This window comes from Typha latifolia, chromosome 5 (genome assembly GCF_019914945.1).
Source record: "Typha latifolia isolate L0001 chromosome 5, TyphaL0001v2, whole genome shotgun sequence".
In the NCBI taxonomy this organism is placed as follows: Eukaryota; Viridiplantae; Streptophyta; class Magnoliopsida; order Poales; family Typhaceae; genus Typha; species Typha latifolia.
This window is the reverse complement of record NC_133090.1, coordinates 8,154,776-8,173,632: the sequence shown is the minus strand read 5'-3', so window position 1 is coordinate 8,173,632 and position 18,857 is coordinate 8,154,776. Positions and strand designations below refer to the sequence as shown.

Genomic DNA, 18,857 nt, shown 5'->3' with positions numbered 1-18,857 from the left:
AGGAAACCATCTTTTAGACGTCAGGATATCAAGCAATTTCAGGTTTTTTTGCTCTTTTCTGTCAAACATAGTACTACGCAGCTTGTAATATGAATGAGATCCTGAATGGCTCATAAAAGCTGGAACTCCTAAACATGAACTTAATTAAGAATCTAGTTAACAGTAAAATTATAGAAAATTCTTTAGCAGCAGTGGGTAATCAAATTTGGAGCACCTAAATCAAAATGCCAAGAATATCAGAAATAGGAACAGCTTAGGCTACAAAGAATTTGCAGCCAACCTTTCGAGTTCCCTTTTCAGTTTGCAATTGTTGTCCAAAATGTTTATGTCGATTCAAATGTTAAGCTAATGGAGGAAAAAGGCTAAGCATCATCTTCAATTTGACCAAAATAGAATTGCGAGTCCAATTTTGGTCTAATTATTAATTTTTATTTCAAATAATCAATTGAATTAGTCAATTGACATATATGGTACCTTATATGCAGGGATGTCCGCATTGAGTTATTACCTAAATTGGGTTAGTTAATTTAGGTAAGACTTAATCAATTAAGATCCTATTAAGAAATAAATTCCTATTAGAATCTCAATTGATAATTATGGTAAGCTTATATGTAGGGATGCCCACATTAATTTATTACCTAAATTGGGTTAATCAATTTAGGTAAGATGATCAATTAGAGTCCTATTAAGAAATAAATTCCTATTAGAATCATTTAAAATCAATATTGTTAACCTGAGGCTATATTTTTAGACCTTTCTATTATCAACGTACCTATTTGAGTTGAGAAAGCTACTGCCTTATTTGAGTGGTTTTCTCTCTTTCCATCTAATAGTGATCTTTTTAATCAATTAACTTCTTATCAGTTATTGCTTACTATATTTTACTTTAGTTACTTGTTTGGGTCGATTATTCTCCAAAACATTGCATTCATACTAAATTTGCATCAGCATCTCTACAGGGTAAGTTGAATTTGTAACAGCTCATAGAAAAATCCTAAATATTATAGTCATTGGCCAAGCATTTCTTGAATTTATCTTTGATCGGAACGAATTACAAGATTAGTCAGTCTGTCTGTATATCTATGATAGAGAAGAGTGTCACACTGAAAATAATGTCCACTCATGGGAAAGAGATAAAAGCAAGTGCCCATCATTTCCTCTTTCATTGCATTTGACAACTTTTAAAAATATCGCATATGAATGAATGAACAAAAATTCAGAACAAGTTTAAAGCATAAACTGTAAATACTCACACTATACATTACTGCATCTTGTAATGATTAAGTAAACTAAAAGGCGAGATGTACATAAATAGGCAGAACATGAAAGAAATGTAGGAATCTATCTTATATAATGCTATTATGCTCAAAATTGCTCAGCAAAACTATTGGTGAAGTTTCCAGATTTGAAAGCTTGGTTGAGGTTAAATTCACAAGTCATGTTTTCTCTTCTAACAAGCTATTCCAACGTTTCTTAAGGATCTCACATGCCTTTGAACATGGAAGAGCAACTATCTTGAGGTTTTTATCGACAGGGATCTCGATAAGCAAGCCCAATCTCAGCAGTGTATCCATAGCCGAGTTGATAGGCATCTCAATCTGCAGAAAATAAAACTTGAGACTCAATCCTACTTTGTCCATCACATAACTAAGAAAAGTTCCACTTCTACCTTCTCTTTAAACTTATTATACATAAACTGCTCGCATGCCATCGTGATGCTTTTACGACATGACACCTGCAGAATAAACAATAAATCCATGATTTTTTTGAAGCGACATAAAAATGTATATCCTGGACCTAGTTATACTTCCTCCCCCACGGGAGATACAAAAATTACAAGCCAGGCTCATTTGGAAAAGAACTAATAACATCTTTCTATATTACATAGAAATAACTCTTAAGTTGCTGGGACACAAAAGTGTGATTACCAAATTAAGTGTTACATGTTGGCATGATCAAATAACCATGTGATTCTCTTCTCAGTGTCTATAAAGAAGTGTCAGGCTTTTATCCATATGACATATAAATAACTCTTAAGTTGCTGGAACAAAAAAGTTTGAGTCAGCATGATCAAATAACCAATGGGATTCTCTTCTCAATGTCTATAAAGTGTCAGGCTTTTATACTAATACTGATTTACCTGTTAAAAACTTAAAAATGAGAAGTACAATTAAAAATATTTGACGCGAACGCCCAGCGTGTGCGCCACTGTTCTTCTTCCCACTCTACAATTGAACTATTACGCTAGGTAGCAACTCCTCAATCATCACATCATCTCCGGCAGATCCACCGGATCATGTGATCAAGCCAACTAAACTCTTGTTCTTCTCCTCACTCTACAATCGAACTATTGCACTAGGTTGCGACTCCTCAATCATCGGATCATCTCCAGCAAATCCATCGAATCATGTAACTGAGTCGACCTATACTCAATCCCTTTAAAAGCACTAACAACCCTTTCACTTTTTCCTCTCTTTTCAATCTGAGGCTAACACTCTTGAATCCATCTACAACTCTTAAATAACCCTTATGGCCAATTTATCTTCCAGTTATCCACCAGTCTCAAGAGTCCATCTCTTTAATCCATCAACTGCTCTTGATGTGTCATCGTGAACCCACTCATTCAAGTCCATATATCATTGTTTTAAACCAGGATTCTTGCTCCATCAGACATAACTAAGCTTTTACACACCAATCCCGTGTGCTGAGCCTAACCCAGGGTCTTTAGCTTCAGCAGTCGCATCACACCACGACTATTGTGTTACCATAACTCTTCTAGAAGAGCCTGCATATCGACTAGAGCCATCAAATTGGTTACACCAAACTGCTTTAGAGAGTAAATTGGGATTGCGGAACCATCAGGTAGGATATCACTTGTTGGGAGATAGGAGAGTCTTTAGTCTGAGTGAAACAAAGTTTTATATAAACTTTAGAATCTAACTCGACTCAAAACCTTTTGGTGCAAGCTAAAGAATCTATATAAACCCTTTCACTTTTTTCTCTCTTTCTAATATGGGACTAAACTCTCAAATATGATATCCAACATCTACCCCCCCTTTAAATTAATTTCATTTTAGTTGCTTAGAATAGTCATAGGTTTGCTTTTGTGATTTGTCTTTGTTGGAAAATTTCAAACAGGTCCAGGAAGCTTTGCTTTATAAAGTTTGTGTCGTTGGTACCTTTCATTGCTACCCTAGTGGCCATTTGTTCATGTTGGACATCCCTATAGCCATTGACCATGGAGAAGTTGTACGGCTGTCGTTGCCCACCTTAGCCGATGAATCAAATACCTCATTTTTGTTCCTTTCAACTTCCTCTACCTTTGGGAACTTGTCCTAGATTGCTTTCACCCTTGATTTTGTTTTTGGCTTTCTCCTCTCTCAAGTGAAGTTCCTTTTTTAACTCCATTTTCAACTTCGGTAGTGTCTCTGCGAAGAAGAAAACAGGTAGTGGTTGGGAAAGCCCAACCCACGCTAGTGACTCTTAGGTCGAGGGACAATCATAGGTCAACTTGGAGTTGGGCCATTAGGCCCAACCTGAGTTCTAGCCTTGGTGGGTTGCAGGTGAAACAGGCCCAGCTTAGGTTTGGGCCCAAGTACTTGGATTTGGTGGGCTGTGGGCTACTATTTGACCTATAAAGCAAGCCCAAATGAGTTGGTTGATTTGTAGTTTATTTTTTGTTCTTTCAGCCTATCATTTAGCTTTGACCATAATAACTTGAGGCATTTAACTATTAATGTTTCCAAAGTTGTAATTTATTTGTTTATAATAACTGCCATAAGTCACCATTAATCAGCATAGCTGTTAACAAGAGTATATTTCGTATATATTAGTTTTCAAGTTCCTTAGATTGTGATTATTAAGATCTCATCTGCTTAAATAATTAATGTAAGAACCTCAATTAGTCCCACCCAAACTCAAAGCATGTAGCATGCATTATATCTAATTAATTAGTCCTACTGTCCTAGGTGTGTTTCTTTCTTATGCTTTGATTTCTTCCTAACTTAGTGGATCCACTGCTATACAAGGATCTAGAATGCATGAGCCAGATAATTACAGTTTGTTTGCTTCAGTCAGATACAGTTCAGACAAGTGAATTCTTTGTAGTCTAAGGATAGTATAAACATAGTGTGATGATCTAGCATCATGATATTGTAGATATCTGGGAAGTACGGACACACTAAAACGATTGTTACGGCCATGTCTAACACATTAGGGGCACATATCAAATATGTCAGGGACACGTGTCGAACACGTTGAGTATTGACAATAAATAAAAATAAAAAATAATTTCAAATGTGCTGGGATACTCCAGGAGACATTTAGGACACGCCAAGTGGGCACATCGCAGGTAATGGGTGCGGGTTTCAAATATTTTCTCTTTCCCAAACCAATAACTTGAAATACCAAATCAAATCTACTGTCTGCTGTGATCCCATATCTCTTCTATTCGTTGTGGCTACAATCCGTTCGATGACGTGCAGAGCGATCTCCCTCAATGATGACTACTCTTCCCTAGTGATCTCTTCCCTGGCAGTGATTTCCATTAATGATGACCTCTTTTCCCATATCTCTTCTATCTGTTTCCCATTTTTTCTAAGATTTGTTGTACCCTAGAGGCAGAGTGTATATGTATATATATAATACCTATATATTATTGGTTTATGTTTGAAATCGTTAATCTACAGAGCACAATCAGGTAAGTTGTATGCCGTGTGTGAGCAAGCATAATTGCTGCCCCATATGACGATCAAACACTTGATGATCTTGAAAAAGATGATTGTGAGATAAGTTTTATATTTCTAGCGATATTTGATAACGCAGAGTTAGGTATCTTTTTCAAACTAAGGGCTCCTAATCTGGCATGGGATGCTATGATTAGTGAGATGAGCAACGGCTTATGACTAAGTTCCTTAGACTGATGATTATAAATAACTGATCATATGCAGTATCGTTAGGTATGCACAGGCAACATTATAATTAGATATTCATCGCTCCTCATTGTGTGATACTTTAGGATAGCATGTGATATTATTTTTTGTGATACTCTAAGAGAGCATGTGATGTTAATATTTTGTTTGTATCCTATTTTTTTCAAGATTTGTTGTACCCTAGAGGCAGAGTGCATATATAATACTTTATATATTCTTACTCTACGTCCGAGATCATTAGTCTATAGAGGACAATCAAGTAAGTTATATGTCAGGTATGACCAAGCATAATTACTACCCCATATGAAGGACAAACCCTGATGATCTTGAAAAATATGATTGTGAGATATGTTTCATATTTCTAACGGTACTCAATGGCATAGGATTATGGTATTTTTTCCAAGCAAAGGGCTCGTAATATGGTACAAGATGTGATGTTTAGTGAGATAAGCAATGGCTTATGACTAGGGTCGTTAGACTAATGACCATATATAACCAATTATTTGCAGCATCGTTAGGCATGTATGGACAGCATTATCACTAGATATTTATTGCTCCTCATTGTGTGATGCTTTGGGAGAGCATGTGAAATTTGTGTGATAATCTAAGAGGGCATGCAGTATTAATAATAGCTAGCTACGTGAGAGCGTGATGTGATAATCTTGAGGTTGTGAGATAGCATATTACTCTAGACGGGTTTGATCATTGCTATGATACCGATGTGAGGCATGATTTACTTTCAATTCTTAAATTATGTGGACTATTGTTATTATTTTTATAAGCATGTTGTACTAAGTGTTACTATTAGACTATGATATATTTTTATTGCATTATGTGATTATCTTTAGATCGTAGATGTGTATACTTGTTGGGCTTTATGCTCACTACCTTTTAGTAGAATATGTTTTCAGATCAATAGATGATATTGGAGGCCATGGAGGAGCAGACGAGGATTAGTTAGATTTCAGTTTAGTTTCCTTTTATTATATATGATTGTATTAGTTATGTTGTCCCTGCACAAGGGTATTTCCCACTATTTATTATGTTATGGACATATATGCAGAAGGCTTGTTGCAGTATGTGGTACTTTTAAATTTACTTTGCTTAGTTTATTTTTTTGGCTTCTTATTTTAGATACTATACAAAAATATTGATCAATGAACCACATGAATACCATGTGGGTACTCCCTACATGAGGAGCATGCGTATTTGATGGTGCATGTTTCAAATTATAGTTTGAAGCACATGACATCAAAGCAAGTAAACAAAGAAAGAAAGAAAATATTAGACTATTCAATGAGCTAGAAAGTGATGTGATCAACCAAAGTAGGTAGTTCTTCTTCAAGAGGCACATAATGGTGAGTGTATGATAACCTGGATTTTACTATACAGCAGCAATTCCCTTAAATTACTCGCTCATAACAGAAAGCACAGTATACAAGCAAGAGGTAGTCACAGATATTTGAACTGAGGAATTTTTGGGCATAGACAAGGCTAGATTGATTTCAAAGGATAAGAAAGCTTAGTCATTTGGGCATTAGGAAATATGTGCAATTAGCAGCCACCATTGTCACATGTCAAGTTCAGTGAGGAAGCTAATCTTATAATGGGAAGACAAAGGAATAAATGTAAGGAAATCATTAAAAACCATGGCCAACTAGGCACCCACATAATGCAAAATAAACGTTGACTGCAGGAAGAGAATATTAGCTAAGCAATGGCAAAATGTTGAATTTTCTGAGTATCAAGAAAACCTTGCATCTGACAAGAGACAAAAAAAAACCTATATGTAATAAACTAATGAAGTAGCAAGTGATCAAAGTTATTCAAGAAAGATACAGGGATAAACCTTGGAGCATTTCAATGCGAGGCAAGAAGGAGACACTAGACCAAAAGCAATGAAAGTGCACAGATAAAAAGCGTAAGAGCCTTAAGAATTAAGACGTATGTCAATTCAGTACCACTGTGGGTGTTCATTATGAGTGCTCATGAAATTCGTCGTCTTGAATGTCTCCTGACTGACTTGTCCTTGTAAGTTTCCTAAATAATAACCTCTAGCGCAATGGATAGAGAAATTCTTTATGTTCATTTACAAATATAGGAGCTAAAATGATGCAAAAGAAATTTGTTTAAGTTACAGATGCACTAAAATAAGATCAACACTGAATATGTGGGATGCCCAAAAGAATGAGACTAGATTTACAAGAACTCAGATTGTTTGGCACTAGCATATGGAAGCTATTTAAAAATGTCTCATAAATAAAGTACCTGATACTTTCCCGGACAGAGTAAAAGTGCATATACCAAAAGTGCTTCCTTGTACTGTACAAAGTAATGACATTAAGGACAAAAAATGAAAAGAGCTATGTTAAACCTGGATCTCCTAAATAATTACAAAGAACATTAATTATGAGATTTTCTTACTTTTTGCTGCTCAGAAGCATCAAGAAGAAAGTGAACTGAACCAAAACCACTTGCTAAAGTTTTCTCGTAAAGAGTCTTATTGACCAGAAGCTGTACCAAAGTATTTGCAATGAGAAAAATGTTGAACACTGAAATTGGAATATATGATTATTACAATGCAACTATCCAATAATGAAATATTTTTGTATGTGAAGCTACAAAAGAGCCCAAGGATTTCTACAGTTTTGTTACAGGAGGGGCAATTATCATTCTTCCTCATTATAAAATGTATAAATAATCTGCCCCTATGGTGATAACACAAACATAAAATGATCTGATCACTCTTTACATAACTACTAGCATGCCACAGCTCAATGGAGCCACTCAAACTAAGCACAAGGTGCCTATTTGAGTCCACAATAGCATGACAAAGTCAGCAGATGGAAGTACAGATAGTCAATATGAAGGCTGCATATAAAGTGTCTCAATCAAAAATAGTCATGAAGAACAACATTCTTCACATCCATTTGGAACAAGAGCAATGAAGAAATGAAGCCACTGCAAGAAAAGTATAAGCAGTAGTCATCTTAGCAACTAGAGAAAATATCTCATTATAAGCAATGCCATACTCCTTGTAGTTCCCATAGTAACAAGGTGAGCTTTTTTTCAATCAATAGAACCATTAGGCATATTGTAAACTCACTTATAGCTAATGGGTTTAATACCAATTGATAGGGAACAACTTCCACGTATGAGTACATTGAAAATGTTGACACTCCTTAAACATAATAGAGCACACTGAAGATGAAATGCAACATCTTGATAAGAACTAAGCTCACGATCTCCATAAAGATAATACCCAAAAGGCATGAAACTCAAAACAATAGCATGTAACATCAACATAGCCATATCTAAGAGGATGACAATACTCACACTAGGATCAATGAGGACTGACAACTAAGTGCTAAGAGGATGAAAAGAGAGAAATATTAGGATACCAGACAGTCAAATAGTAGGCTCCTTAAGAGATTAGGAAGCAAGAGCAAGCAAAGATTCAAGTGAAAGTTGCGGAGAATATGGATGCTTAAGAAAAGTGGGATCCTATTTCTCTGTATACAATGAGCCAAAAAATCATAGCATCAATAACCTTTATACTCAGAATTGTGCCCAGAAAGGACACATCGTATAAACTCATTGAACAACTTCTCAAACTCATGAGTGGCACACCCCCACAAGTTGTGCCTATCGGCACGAGTATTGTCGACACATGTCAATGTGGAACTCATTTTTTCAAAAAACATTCTATTTTCATCAATCAATTTTGATATTATTCTTATGCCGGCAAATGAAGTCTTTAATCCTCTTCATCATTCTACATTCAACTAGATAGTATTTTTAATTATTAAATCATTATCAATTAATATTGTGTTTAATTATATTATAAAATATTCAATCATATTATGTATTAAATAATATTTATATACTATATCTGAAATAAAATAGGTTATTTACAAAAATAATCTAAAGATAAAAGACTGTAATATAGGTTTTAATATATATATTCAAATCAAAAACTAAATATTGATATGCTAAAGACCTAAAAATATTTTTAAAATATAAAATGGCTCATGCTGCGGCACTTGTTAGCCGTGCCACAAGAAGGGGAGATAAAAAAGATGAGAGAAACTACTCACCTTTCAGCTTTCACCCTTCGTCGTTTGTTGCTCATCGTCGACCTCACCATTGCCGTCGCCGACCTTGTCTCTTATCGCTCGCACTCATGCCCTAACCTGAGGAAGAAAGGGAGGAACCGCAACTTAAGTTTTCATTTAACCTGATCTGACCCACTACCCCTTTCTTCCTCCTCAGGTTAGGGCATGGGTGTGAGCGAGGAGAACGCGATGGGCGGCGAATTTGAGCGACGATGACGAGCAACAAAGCTGCTAGGACGGGGTGTCATGCAATACCCCTCATGCCATAAGCCAATACGCCACGACATGATAAACGCCAACTAGCACATCTCATACCAATTGGAACAACCATCGTAGCTTTCAATATCATAAATTTTTTATTAAAATTATGTTGAAGGCATGTTGGTGGCACATAGGGGCATACCACTAGCATGTAGGGGCATGCCACTAGCACACCATTGGCATGACATGAGTATCATTGGAACAAAGTAGATACACCCAAAAACATGAATGTAACTATAATCTAGCTTAAGAAAGAAAAGAACCTCATGAAAAGAGCGATCTTGTAGAAGCGAGAAGGCAGTAAAGCTTCTGTTCAAAAGGAATGAGAATCACATGAATTAAGAGACTAGAATCTAAGATGTATCAATGTTTCTATCAATCACACCATTTTTTTCATCTGCGTAGAGACAAGAGTGCTCTAAATATATGCCAGGAAAATGAAAGATGGGATGTATAGTAGCTCAAGTGTACTCTAGATAGACCTATAAATATTAATGCACTTGTAATATATATACAAACATGGCTGTGCCGGTGGCGTACTGGCACGTGGCACGAGGGGTGCTGCATGGTACCCCTTCTAACAATGATCAGCTTGTCGTTGCTGCTCATCGTTGCTTGCCCATCGCTCATGCCCCAGTTTGAGGAAGAAGTTGTTGCTTGTGTTGGGATGCTCTACCTCAAGGAGGAAGAAGGAGAGGGCAAGGTCAAGTTGGGTTGAATAATAACTTAAGTTATCCCATTTTTCCTCCTCGAGCTAGGACATCCCAACGCGAGTTGCGTCTTCCTTCTTGAACTAGGACATCCTTGCGAGCTGCATCTTCTTACTCGAGCTGGAGCACGTGAGCAACTGGGAGGCATCAATGAGCTCGACGGCAAACAACAACAGTTAGTGGCAACAACAACCTCAATGGTGAGCGACGAAGGGCAAAAGCGAGTAGTCTCCCTTCTTTTGTTTTCCCCCTCTCTTGTGCTATGACATGTACAATGGTATCTTTTTCTGATTTATATTCTTTCCTTTAATTTCTTGACACTTTCAGGAAAAAATTGCAAGAATTACAAATAATCATTTGGCATATCTACTATTGAAACGTGAACCAAGTTTCTAAACTTGCAAGTGTTGATAGTTGATACATTCAGCAAATGGAGAATCATTAATGTCACTACTGATTACAAGTAAGTCAATAAGAAGAACATAATCTACTCACCTGGTACCTGTCCCAAGTTTGTTTGTAGCCCAACACCACCCGAAAAACATATATTACAAGTGCACTAACAGCAACCACATCAAGAAAAAGAGCTGACCTGAAGAGTCATGGATGTAGTAACATCACGAGTTATCTTGTTAGATAACATATAAACCTAATTACACCAACAGTATATGAGCTTTAATAGAAAAAGAAGACAATATTTAGAACTTAAATGAAATTGAAAAGTGCTAGCTATAGGGAATCACACTTTTGAAGTTCACATAGCTCATTTTTCTAATCTTTAGTAAAACTAAAAACACTACTACTAGATAATCCATCTCGGACTGGAGGACAAAGAAGGGCATGCCTCATGATGTAGATTGGCCTGGCTGGGACATAACATGCTGCTAGGCAATAATAGCAGGGTATGATAGAACAACATTTGGCTGATAACTTATGTTTTAACAAAAAGACTAGGAAAGAGGGAACATAGAGAGAGAGAGAGGTTTCCATAGTGGAATGAAGGATACACTGCCACTCTTAGGCCATGGTGGTAATCCAAGAGCTGGTAATATAACATGTTTCACTCTTTAGAGAGAAGTAGATTTAAGTATTTAACCGAACAGATAAAGAACTTTCCGCAGCTTTGACCAACATAAATTCACCAGGTTTCATTGGTTTGTTTCATTTCCTTAGCCACAGAATATATACAATCACACTAACAATATATGATTTTGCTGTGCAGTAATTGCATTGGCATGTTTTAGAGTAACCAGTGAATTAGAATTCAGACAACACTGATATAACACAATGGCGTGTGTACCAGCGCGGGAGGTATCGACATTTGAATATTTGATGATCCTCCCTTTAGGGATCTGATTCTAGTTGAGAGTTTATGTCATTTAATTTATGGGTGTTTTTGTAATTTTCTGTTGTCTAGGGTGTCTTTTGTTTATTCTCATTGTAAGATCTATATATAGACTTATTGTGCTTTCTTTTAAAGTTAATAAAGATTTTTAATTGCTCTCTTTAGTGAAATTGGTGAAAAATCATTTTTAAGAGTGAAGATGTGAAACCCCATTCCTCTTCTATCTTCTTGCTTTCTCTTCCACCTTCTCACCAACATATTTTGACTATAGACGTGGGTCAAATTATCTTTGAAAAGCCTTGGCTATTCAATAACTATATTCATATCTATGGCCGTTCAAATATGTGTGTGTTTGAACACGAGAATAAGATCAGAATTCTTCCCTCGCAGTCTAAAAATGGCAATGTTGAAAAAAAGCTCAATACCATCTAGCCTGAAAGTAGAGTCAGCTTGATTAGCGCTACAAGTGTTGAGCATGAGATGAATAAAAGAACTCAAATTTTGATTCTTGTTGCTCGAGAAATCTCGAACAAGTCTAATGAATCACTCCCTTTTGAGATCACTCTCGTGAATGAGCAATTCTCTTATGTTTTCCTTAAGGATCTCCCGGATAAATTACCACCAATATGGGACGTTCAGCATGTTATTAATTTCGTCCTGGGTGCATATCTTCCTAACTTGCCTCATTACCGATTTAATCCAACTGAACATGCTGAACTTAAATGGCAAGTTGATGAATTGTTGAGAAAAGTCTTTTTTAGGGAAAGCCTAAGTTCTTGTGTGGTTCCCAAATTCAATAATGTTTCATCTCCATCATCACCACTACTAGACTGAGTCACTATTATCATCATCACTATTATTATTATCTCTAGTCTTATTTATTATCAATTTTATCTAAGCCTTTCAAATGATCAACTGATCAGTTAATTTAATAATGATTAATGAAAATAGAAATATTTTTTTAAAAGGGTTCCACATGGCACAATGACTGACACACGGCCGAGCTAGATGGCAAGGCTTAGCATGGCACTTACCGTGCCAATAGTGGCACGACAAGTGTTGACCGGCATAGCTACCCATGGACTCAAGTAGTACGACCCTTTATCGAACAAATTTTGGTTGTATACTTTGATAACATCCTTATCTACAGTCAATCTCAGAAGCAACACATAGGCCATCTTCATCAAGTCTACATTCTATTGATGGAAAACTGACTATATGCAAACCCTATGAAATATATATTTCTGACAAACAAAGTTGTTTTCTTGGGCTACATTGTTTCATTTGAAGGGGTCTCTGGCCAATCTGAGAAGGTCAAAGCTATTAATGAATAGCCTGAGCTACGTACCATAAGAGATGTAAGGAGTTTTCACAAGCTTACTACCTTCTATCATCAGTTTATTATTGAGTTTAGCACCATCATGGTTCATTATAGAGTTTTCACAGGCTTGCTAACTTTTTGAATTTGAGTAGTCAAAAAGTGCTATCAAAACTTTCGCTAAAATCAAGAGAAAAATGATGGTCATGTGACTTGCCAATTTTTCTAAAGTTTTTGAGGTTGCATGTGATGTATCAGGAATTGGTATAATAGGTGGAGTTTTGAGCCAAGAGAGTCATCCAATTGCCAACATAGTGAAAAATTGAATGAAACCGGGCAGCAAATACATCACTTATGATATAGAATTCTATGCAGTGGTTCAATATCTTTGCTACTAGAAGCATTACTTGCTCCCACAAAAATTTGTTATTTTCTCTAACCATGAGGCTCTTTGTTACATAACTCCCAAAAGAAGCTCAACACCATACACGGTAGATGAGTTGAATTTCTCCAAGATTATACACACACTTGTTCCACAAATCTAGATATGAGAACATAGCCGTCGATGCACTTTTGACTAAGGTTCCAAAACTCGGTATTGGGATCGGGATCAGCCATCCAAAAAAACGATACATATCGGTTGTACCGGATGTATCAGTCGCGTATTGGATCGGACTATGTTTTAATCATAGAAATTCTAAATATTATTTAAAAATACAGGAAATTTTCTAAAAATTTAGAAAAATGATAAGAAAATAATAATTATTTACATAAAAAGTCTAAAAACTAAAAATTACATTAACTTATTCAAAACTTTGATGAATACTGAGTTGACTCTCCCTTCTCTTTCCCCTTCTCTCTTTTCCTCTTTCTCTATTACTACAAAGGCAAATTTATTATTTTTTAATTTTATCCCTCTTATTGTCACAAGGCAAATTTTATTTCTTTATTTCTTCTCTCTCTTTCTCTATCTTACTGTCATAAGGTAAATTTTTTTTCTCTGATTTTTTTTTCATTTCTTCTCTCTTCCTTCTCTTTCCCTCTCAATCTCTTCCTCTCTCTCACTCTCCACTCTCTCTCGTCTGTCTATCTCTCCCTACTGTAACAAATTTCCTACTGCAGTAACAGAGATTGAAGGAGAAAGAGACTAATAGAGAAAGAGAGGAAGAAGAAGAGGGAGACGCTAGAAGGAGAGAGTAGAGAGAAATGAGCGAGATGCGGCACCGGTGAGAGAAGAAATGAAAAAAATTAGAGAGCGATGGAGTGAGAGAAGAGAAAGAGAACCCGTGTCGGGTGGGATCCGCCGATATGGCTGATCCAAACCCAATACGGATTGGGTATCAACCGATCCGATCGACACCTGGCTGGAACCAATCACTACCATGGATCAAGATCGGCTATGGCCTATCCTGATCCAATCAAAATACTTTTGACACCTTTCGATTTGTGAAAATCTATTTTGATGAAATCATTAGGTTGTACGAGCTTCTGAAAACCATTATGTCAGATAGGGATGTGAAGTTCACTAGCTATTTTTGGAAAACCATATGGCATAAGATGAGAACCAAGTTTCAGTATTCAACTTCTTTCCACTCTCAAACTAACGAGCAAATTGAAGTAGTCAATAGGAGTCTTCTCAGCAAGAATCTAAGAGAGCAGAATAAAAAACTTTCAACTGCTGAATTTTTTTTAATAATTTTGTTAGTAAGTTGATAGGTCTAAGTCCAACTGAGGTAGTGTACGTTTATAAGCCTAAACAACCTATAGATCTCATTCTGATGGCCTATTGTCATAGGTTGTCCGAATCTGCATCTACATTTGCATCATATATTTATGATTTGCATAAAGAAATCAATAACTAAATAACTCAAAATAATGTCAATTATAAAATGAGCTGATTTAGAAAGGAGATTCAAGAAATTTAATGTTGGAGACTATGTGATGGTCCAGATACGTTCGAAATGGTTCCCTCCTAGAAACGTCAAAAAGTTGCATGCATGAAATGCCAAACCTTTTCAGATTCTCAAAAAATTAATGATAATGCTTATGATTTAGATTTACTAAACGATTTTAGTATCAATTCTACTTTTAATATTGAGGATCTGTAGCTTATAAAGGTCCACATTTTACTAACAAACTACATCTAATGATATGTGGCTTGATCAAAATGATTTAAAGAGACACCATCCTAATATCCAGGAGTAGTATGAGAGCAGCAGGGGGCACATTCGATGGAGTTGAATTCTCTCCCACCTAGGGAGAATAATATAGACATCACTGATAGGACACAATGGCATGTGCACCAACGTAGAAGACACATACATATGATGATCCCTCCACCCCACCCCCCTGTAGGGATTTGATTTATGCCATTTTATTTATTATGTGGCATTTATGAGTGTTTTTATATTTTTCTTTTATTTAGGGTATCTTTTGCTTATTCTTATTGTAAGGTCTATATATAAATCGGTTGTGCTTTCTTTTGAGGTTATGAAGAATTTTAATTGCTCTTTTCAGTGAAATTGGTGTGAAACCATTTTTAAGGGTAAAACCCAATTCCTCTTCTATCTTCTTGCTTTCTCTACCATCTTCTCTCCACCATGTTTTGCATGACAACGCTTCAGGAGAGTGCTTCTCGTCATCACAACCAAAGCCATTTGATAAACTTCCTCAGAGAGCCCTCTCTTTTCCACTTTCTTTTGACGACCTTCAAGAATGCTCCATGGAATTTCAGCAAATGGCTTTGGTAGCAATAGCAAGAGCCAAGAGGCACACTCCTTAGGTACATGTGTTCTAGTCTTATCTCAGCAATGACATATAGTCTCTTCTTTAGCTAAGAGGCTCCTCATTTCGTCGATAAGGATGAGATGAAGTTACCAATCGCATCATTTCCATTCTCCAAGAACAAGACTTTAAGTAGCAATTTTGGGATCTAAATCGCTCACTTGGAAAAAGGACACATATCGGCCATATTGGTCATACCAACCGTCATATCAATTGTCTCGGTATCAAGTTATTTTATTATATAAAAATTAAAAATTTGTTATAAAATGTAGGAAAATTCTAAAAATGACATGAAAAATAAGAAAAATCACCCATGCCTCTCTCTCTCTATATCGTAGTAAGGGTAGGGCTGCTACAACAACGAGGATAAATGGAGAGAGATGGGAGGCGAGGAGGAGGGTAGGGAGAGAGAGGAAGAGGTGAAAAAAAGCCCTTGCCAAAGAAGAGAGAAAAAAACACCTTTGCCGGAGAGCCCACCACCAGAGGCCTATCTCTTGGAAATTACTTATTGCTCGCCGTCATCAGATTGAGGGATGGATGCATCAAGAGAAGGAAAGAGATGAGCATGAGAGAGAAGCGAGAAAGTTATTGCATATTAATTGGGTTTTGAACCTGAGTTGGATTTGACCCATTAATACTAGTATGTTTTGCCTCGTTTCAATTGAAATGGGTCTTAAATTACTCAATTTCGGCCCAATATGCTGATTCCAGCCGAGCATAGATCAAGACTAGGCATGGCCAATCCTGTGGTTTGAATTTTATAAAAATGATCATGTAGTTTTCATCTTTATAGAATCGGTTTTTATGGTTTCTTTCTTATAAAAGATATCATTGTACTTTTGCTTCATTTTAAGAATTACTCCTTGTGTTTTATATTTACAAAATGATTGCTCCTTATAGCTTGAAGTTGAAGGGAATAATTTTTTAAAGCTGGAAAACATGGACTTTATGCAATGTCAAGCCATAAGGATTTCTTTAATAGATGTGAAGGAGAATTACAATGCCAGTCGGCATGCCCTGTGCTGATGGTGGCACACACTTAGCACAGCTCTATGCTGAGGCATACTGACCACCATGCCGAGCCAGCACAACAAGTTTGCTGACTGATGATGGGTCACATGATGTTTTGGAGACTCCAATAAGCCAATAACCCATTAAGGGTTAGTGGTGATGCTCTAAAACCTCCAATAACCCAATAACTCATTAAAGGAATAAGTGTTAGTGATAATGCTCCAATAACCCATTAATGGTTAGTTTTTTGTCTCATTATTTGTCACTTTGGCAGCCCACACTTAACTAAATTTGGGATGAAAGTGATAGAAAGGTGAGAGAAAGTGAAAGAGAAGAGAAAAAAGGAGAAAGAGGAAATTAAAGAAAAAATTTAAGTTTTCTTCTTAATATCATGTCATACTAGAATTATAAAATTTATGTTTGTATGAAGATTATGTGAAACATTACAATAAACAATAATACCAATAGATGACTTTTGAAGATTATCGACAATATTCAACATTTTTGTATTATTCTTCTACCGACAAATGAAGTCTTTAATCCTTCCTATTATTATATATGCAACCAGGTATTCATTTTAATTATTAAATTATTGTTAATTAACAAATGTGTTCAATTATATTATGTGTAAATATATTTCTACTATATCCTTAATAAAATAGGTCATTTACAAAATTGATCAATAGATAAAAGATTAATTTAGGCTTTAACACATATATTCAAATAAAAGATATCTCTAGATACTATAAAGATATACTAGAGATGTATTAAAGGTGTCTCAGTGGTGTGACGTCCTAGGGTTGGCATGGCAATCCATATATAAAACCATAGGGACCACTTAATAAAGTTGCAAACCACATGGATCCCTTTCATAGAAATGATACCATAGAACCTGATTTATAAGGTCAAAAACCACATAGATTGATTTAGTATTTTTCCCCTAAAATTGGTCAAAATGACAAGTTGGCAACTAACTCACGCCATCCAACCCTCTCTCCCTCCTATTTCAACTGAACTTTATTTTCCACATAGCACATGGACTTTTATACTTCATAAAATCATGTATACCTCTTTCAACTTAAAATTCACAAGATTATAATAACACTGTCTTTTAACTTAATATGAAAAGTTGAATTATGAATCTCATGGAAGCACATCAGCACTGTATGACTGATAGTCATGCACATTTGGGTGCGCTTCCATTTACTACATTATTATTTGGCAAAAGAAATGAATATATTGAAATTATCAAACTAAGCAGCTTACTAATCATGTCAAATTGGAGTATAGGTGGGAAAAATCTAAAATTCTTCTCATAGGTATTCATCATTTAGAAACATCTGTAATAAATGCTTTGCAAAGTTAAAAGAAAAGAGTAAAAAATGAAATCGAAAGGCACCTAGATATAATAATTTCATAGTTCGAGAAACTTCCGACTGAAAACAGTGACAGTCCATACAAAAATGTCAAACTATACTAATTTACAAATGCTAAATGGAAGTTGAAAGTCAAAACTAAAACCATATTGATACTTACGGAGAGGAGGCTATGCTCAGAAATTTGTAATTAACCAAATAAGCAGACAACCCTATGATGGTAGCAGCATCCAACCGCACCTGCGACAAGTATAATTGACAAAGTACAAGACTGTCAGATGATTGTGTCTAGATATACTACTATCCTTTGGCCATTTACACAACAAATTCAACATAAAGTATAAAAAATATCACTTGGTGCTATCAAAATGATCAATAACCATCTATTAGCATTCTGTGAAGAGAGAACAACAGCAGCTATTACTTTGTTGGATGAAATATTATAGCAGTGCATTTAAACATACAACACAAAGTAAAAAAAAAAACATAACATTAGAAAGAATTGTTGATTCTTCTGAATTCTGAGGTACTAAATGTCCTAAGTGTTCCTTTCTCTAACATTCATGACTTACATAGAGCATAGGCTAGAAGAATGACTTTGGCATTTTCTCTGGCTTTTGTTTTATCATTCCTTATGGGTTACCTCGCCCACAAATCCTCTAGAGAAGTTTTTCTTGTCCCGTCTCATATTACAAAGTCATTTTGAAAAGTCAAACTCTTCTCACTAAGCATACTGCAAAATTTATTAAGAGAGGCAAACTCTTCTCACTATAATGTTTCAGAAACCTCATGATATTATACAAGTGACGAGTACTTTGCTCCTTCCACAGCAGCACCTATGTAACCAGACAAGATTAAAGCTCCAATATTAACTTGTGCTCAAGGATATGATCCAATCACTAAACTGATTAACCAAAAGTGATAAATTCAACGAGGATAAAACAACAAGCTATCCTTTAGTCTCAATGATTTGGACAGTGTTGCCTAATGAGATCCACAAGGGTAA

The 18,857-nt window shown here is 35.8% G+C and overlaps 1 protein-coding gene across 4 annotated transcripts in view; it reads right to left on the bottom strand.

Annotated features, from left to right (window-relative positions):
* Nucleotides 1-1,134: 1,134 nt before the first annotated feature.
* LOC140789331 (uncharacterized) overlaps nucleotides 1,135-18,857 on the bottom strand; it is a 59,549-nt gene continuing 41,826 nt past the window's right edge. The window contains exons 9-14 of one of the 4 annotated variants that reach the window (XM_073138995.1): nucleotides 18,012-18,091; nucleotides 10,513-10,609; nucleotides 7,356-7,445; nucleotides 7,200-7,253; nucleotides 1,670-1,735; nucleotides 1,135-1,598 (exon numbers count right to left, since the gene is read on the bottom strand). In XM_073138995.1, coding sequence (XP_072995096.1) covers nucleotides 1,437-1,598; nucleotides 1,670-1,735; nucleotides 7,200-7,253; nucleotides 7,356-7,445; nucleotides 10,513-10,609; nucleotides 18,012-18,091 — 549 coding nt within the window. In that variant the 3' untranslated portion in view covers nucleotides 1,135-1,436. Of the gene's footprint in view, nucleotides 1,599-1,669; nucleotides 1,736-7,199; nucleotides 7,254-7,355; nucleotides 7,446-7,502; nucleotides 7,893-10,512; nucleotides 10,610-18,011; nucleotides 18,092-18,857 lie in introns of those variants that run through there. The other 3 variants (XR_012109152.1, XM_073138997.1, XM_073138996.1) reach the window with 3 other exon arrangements.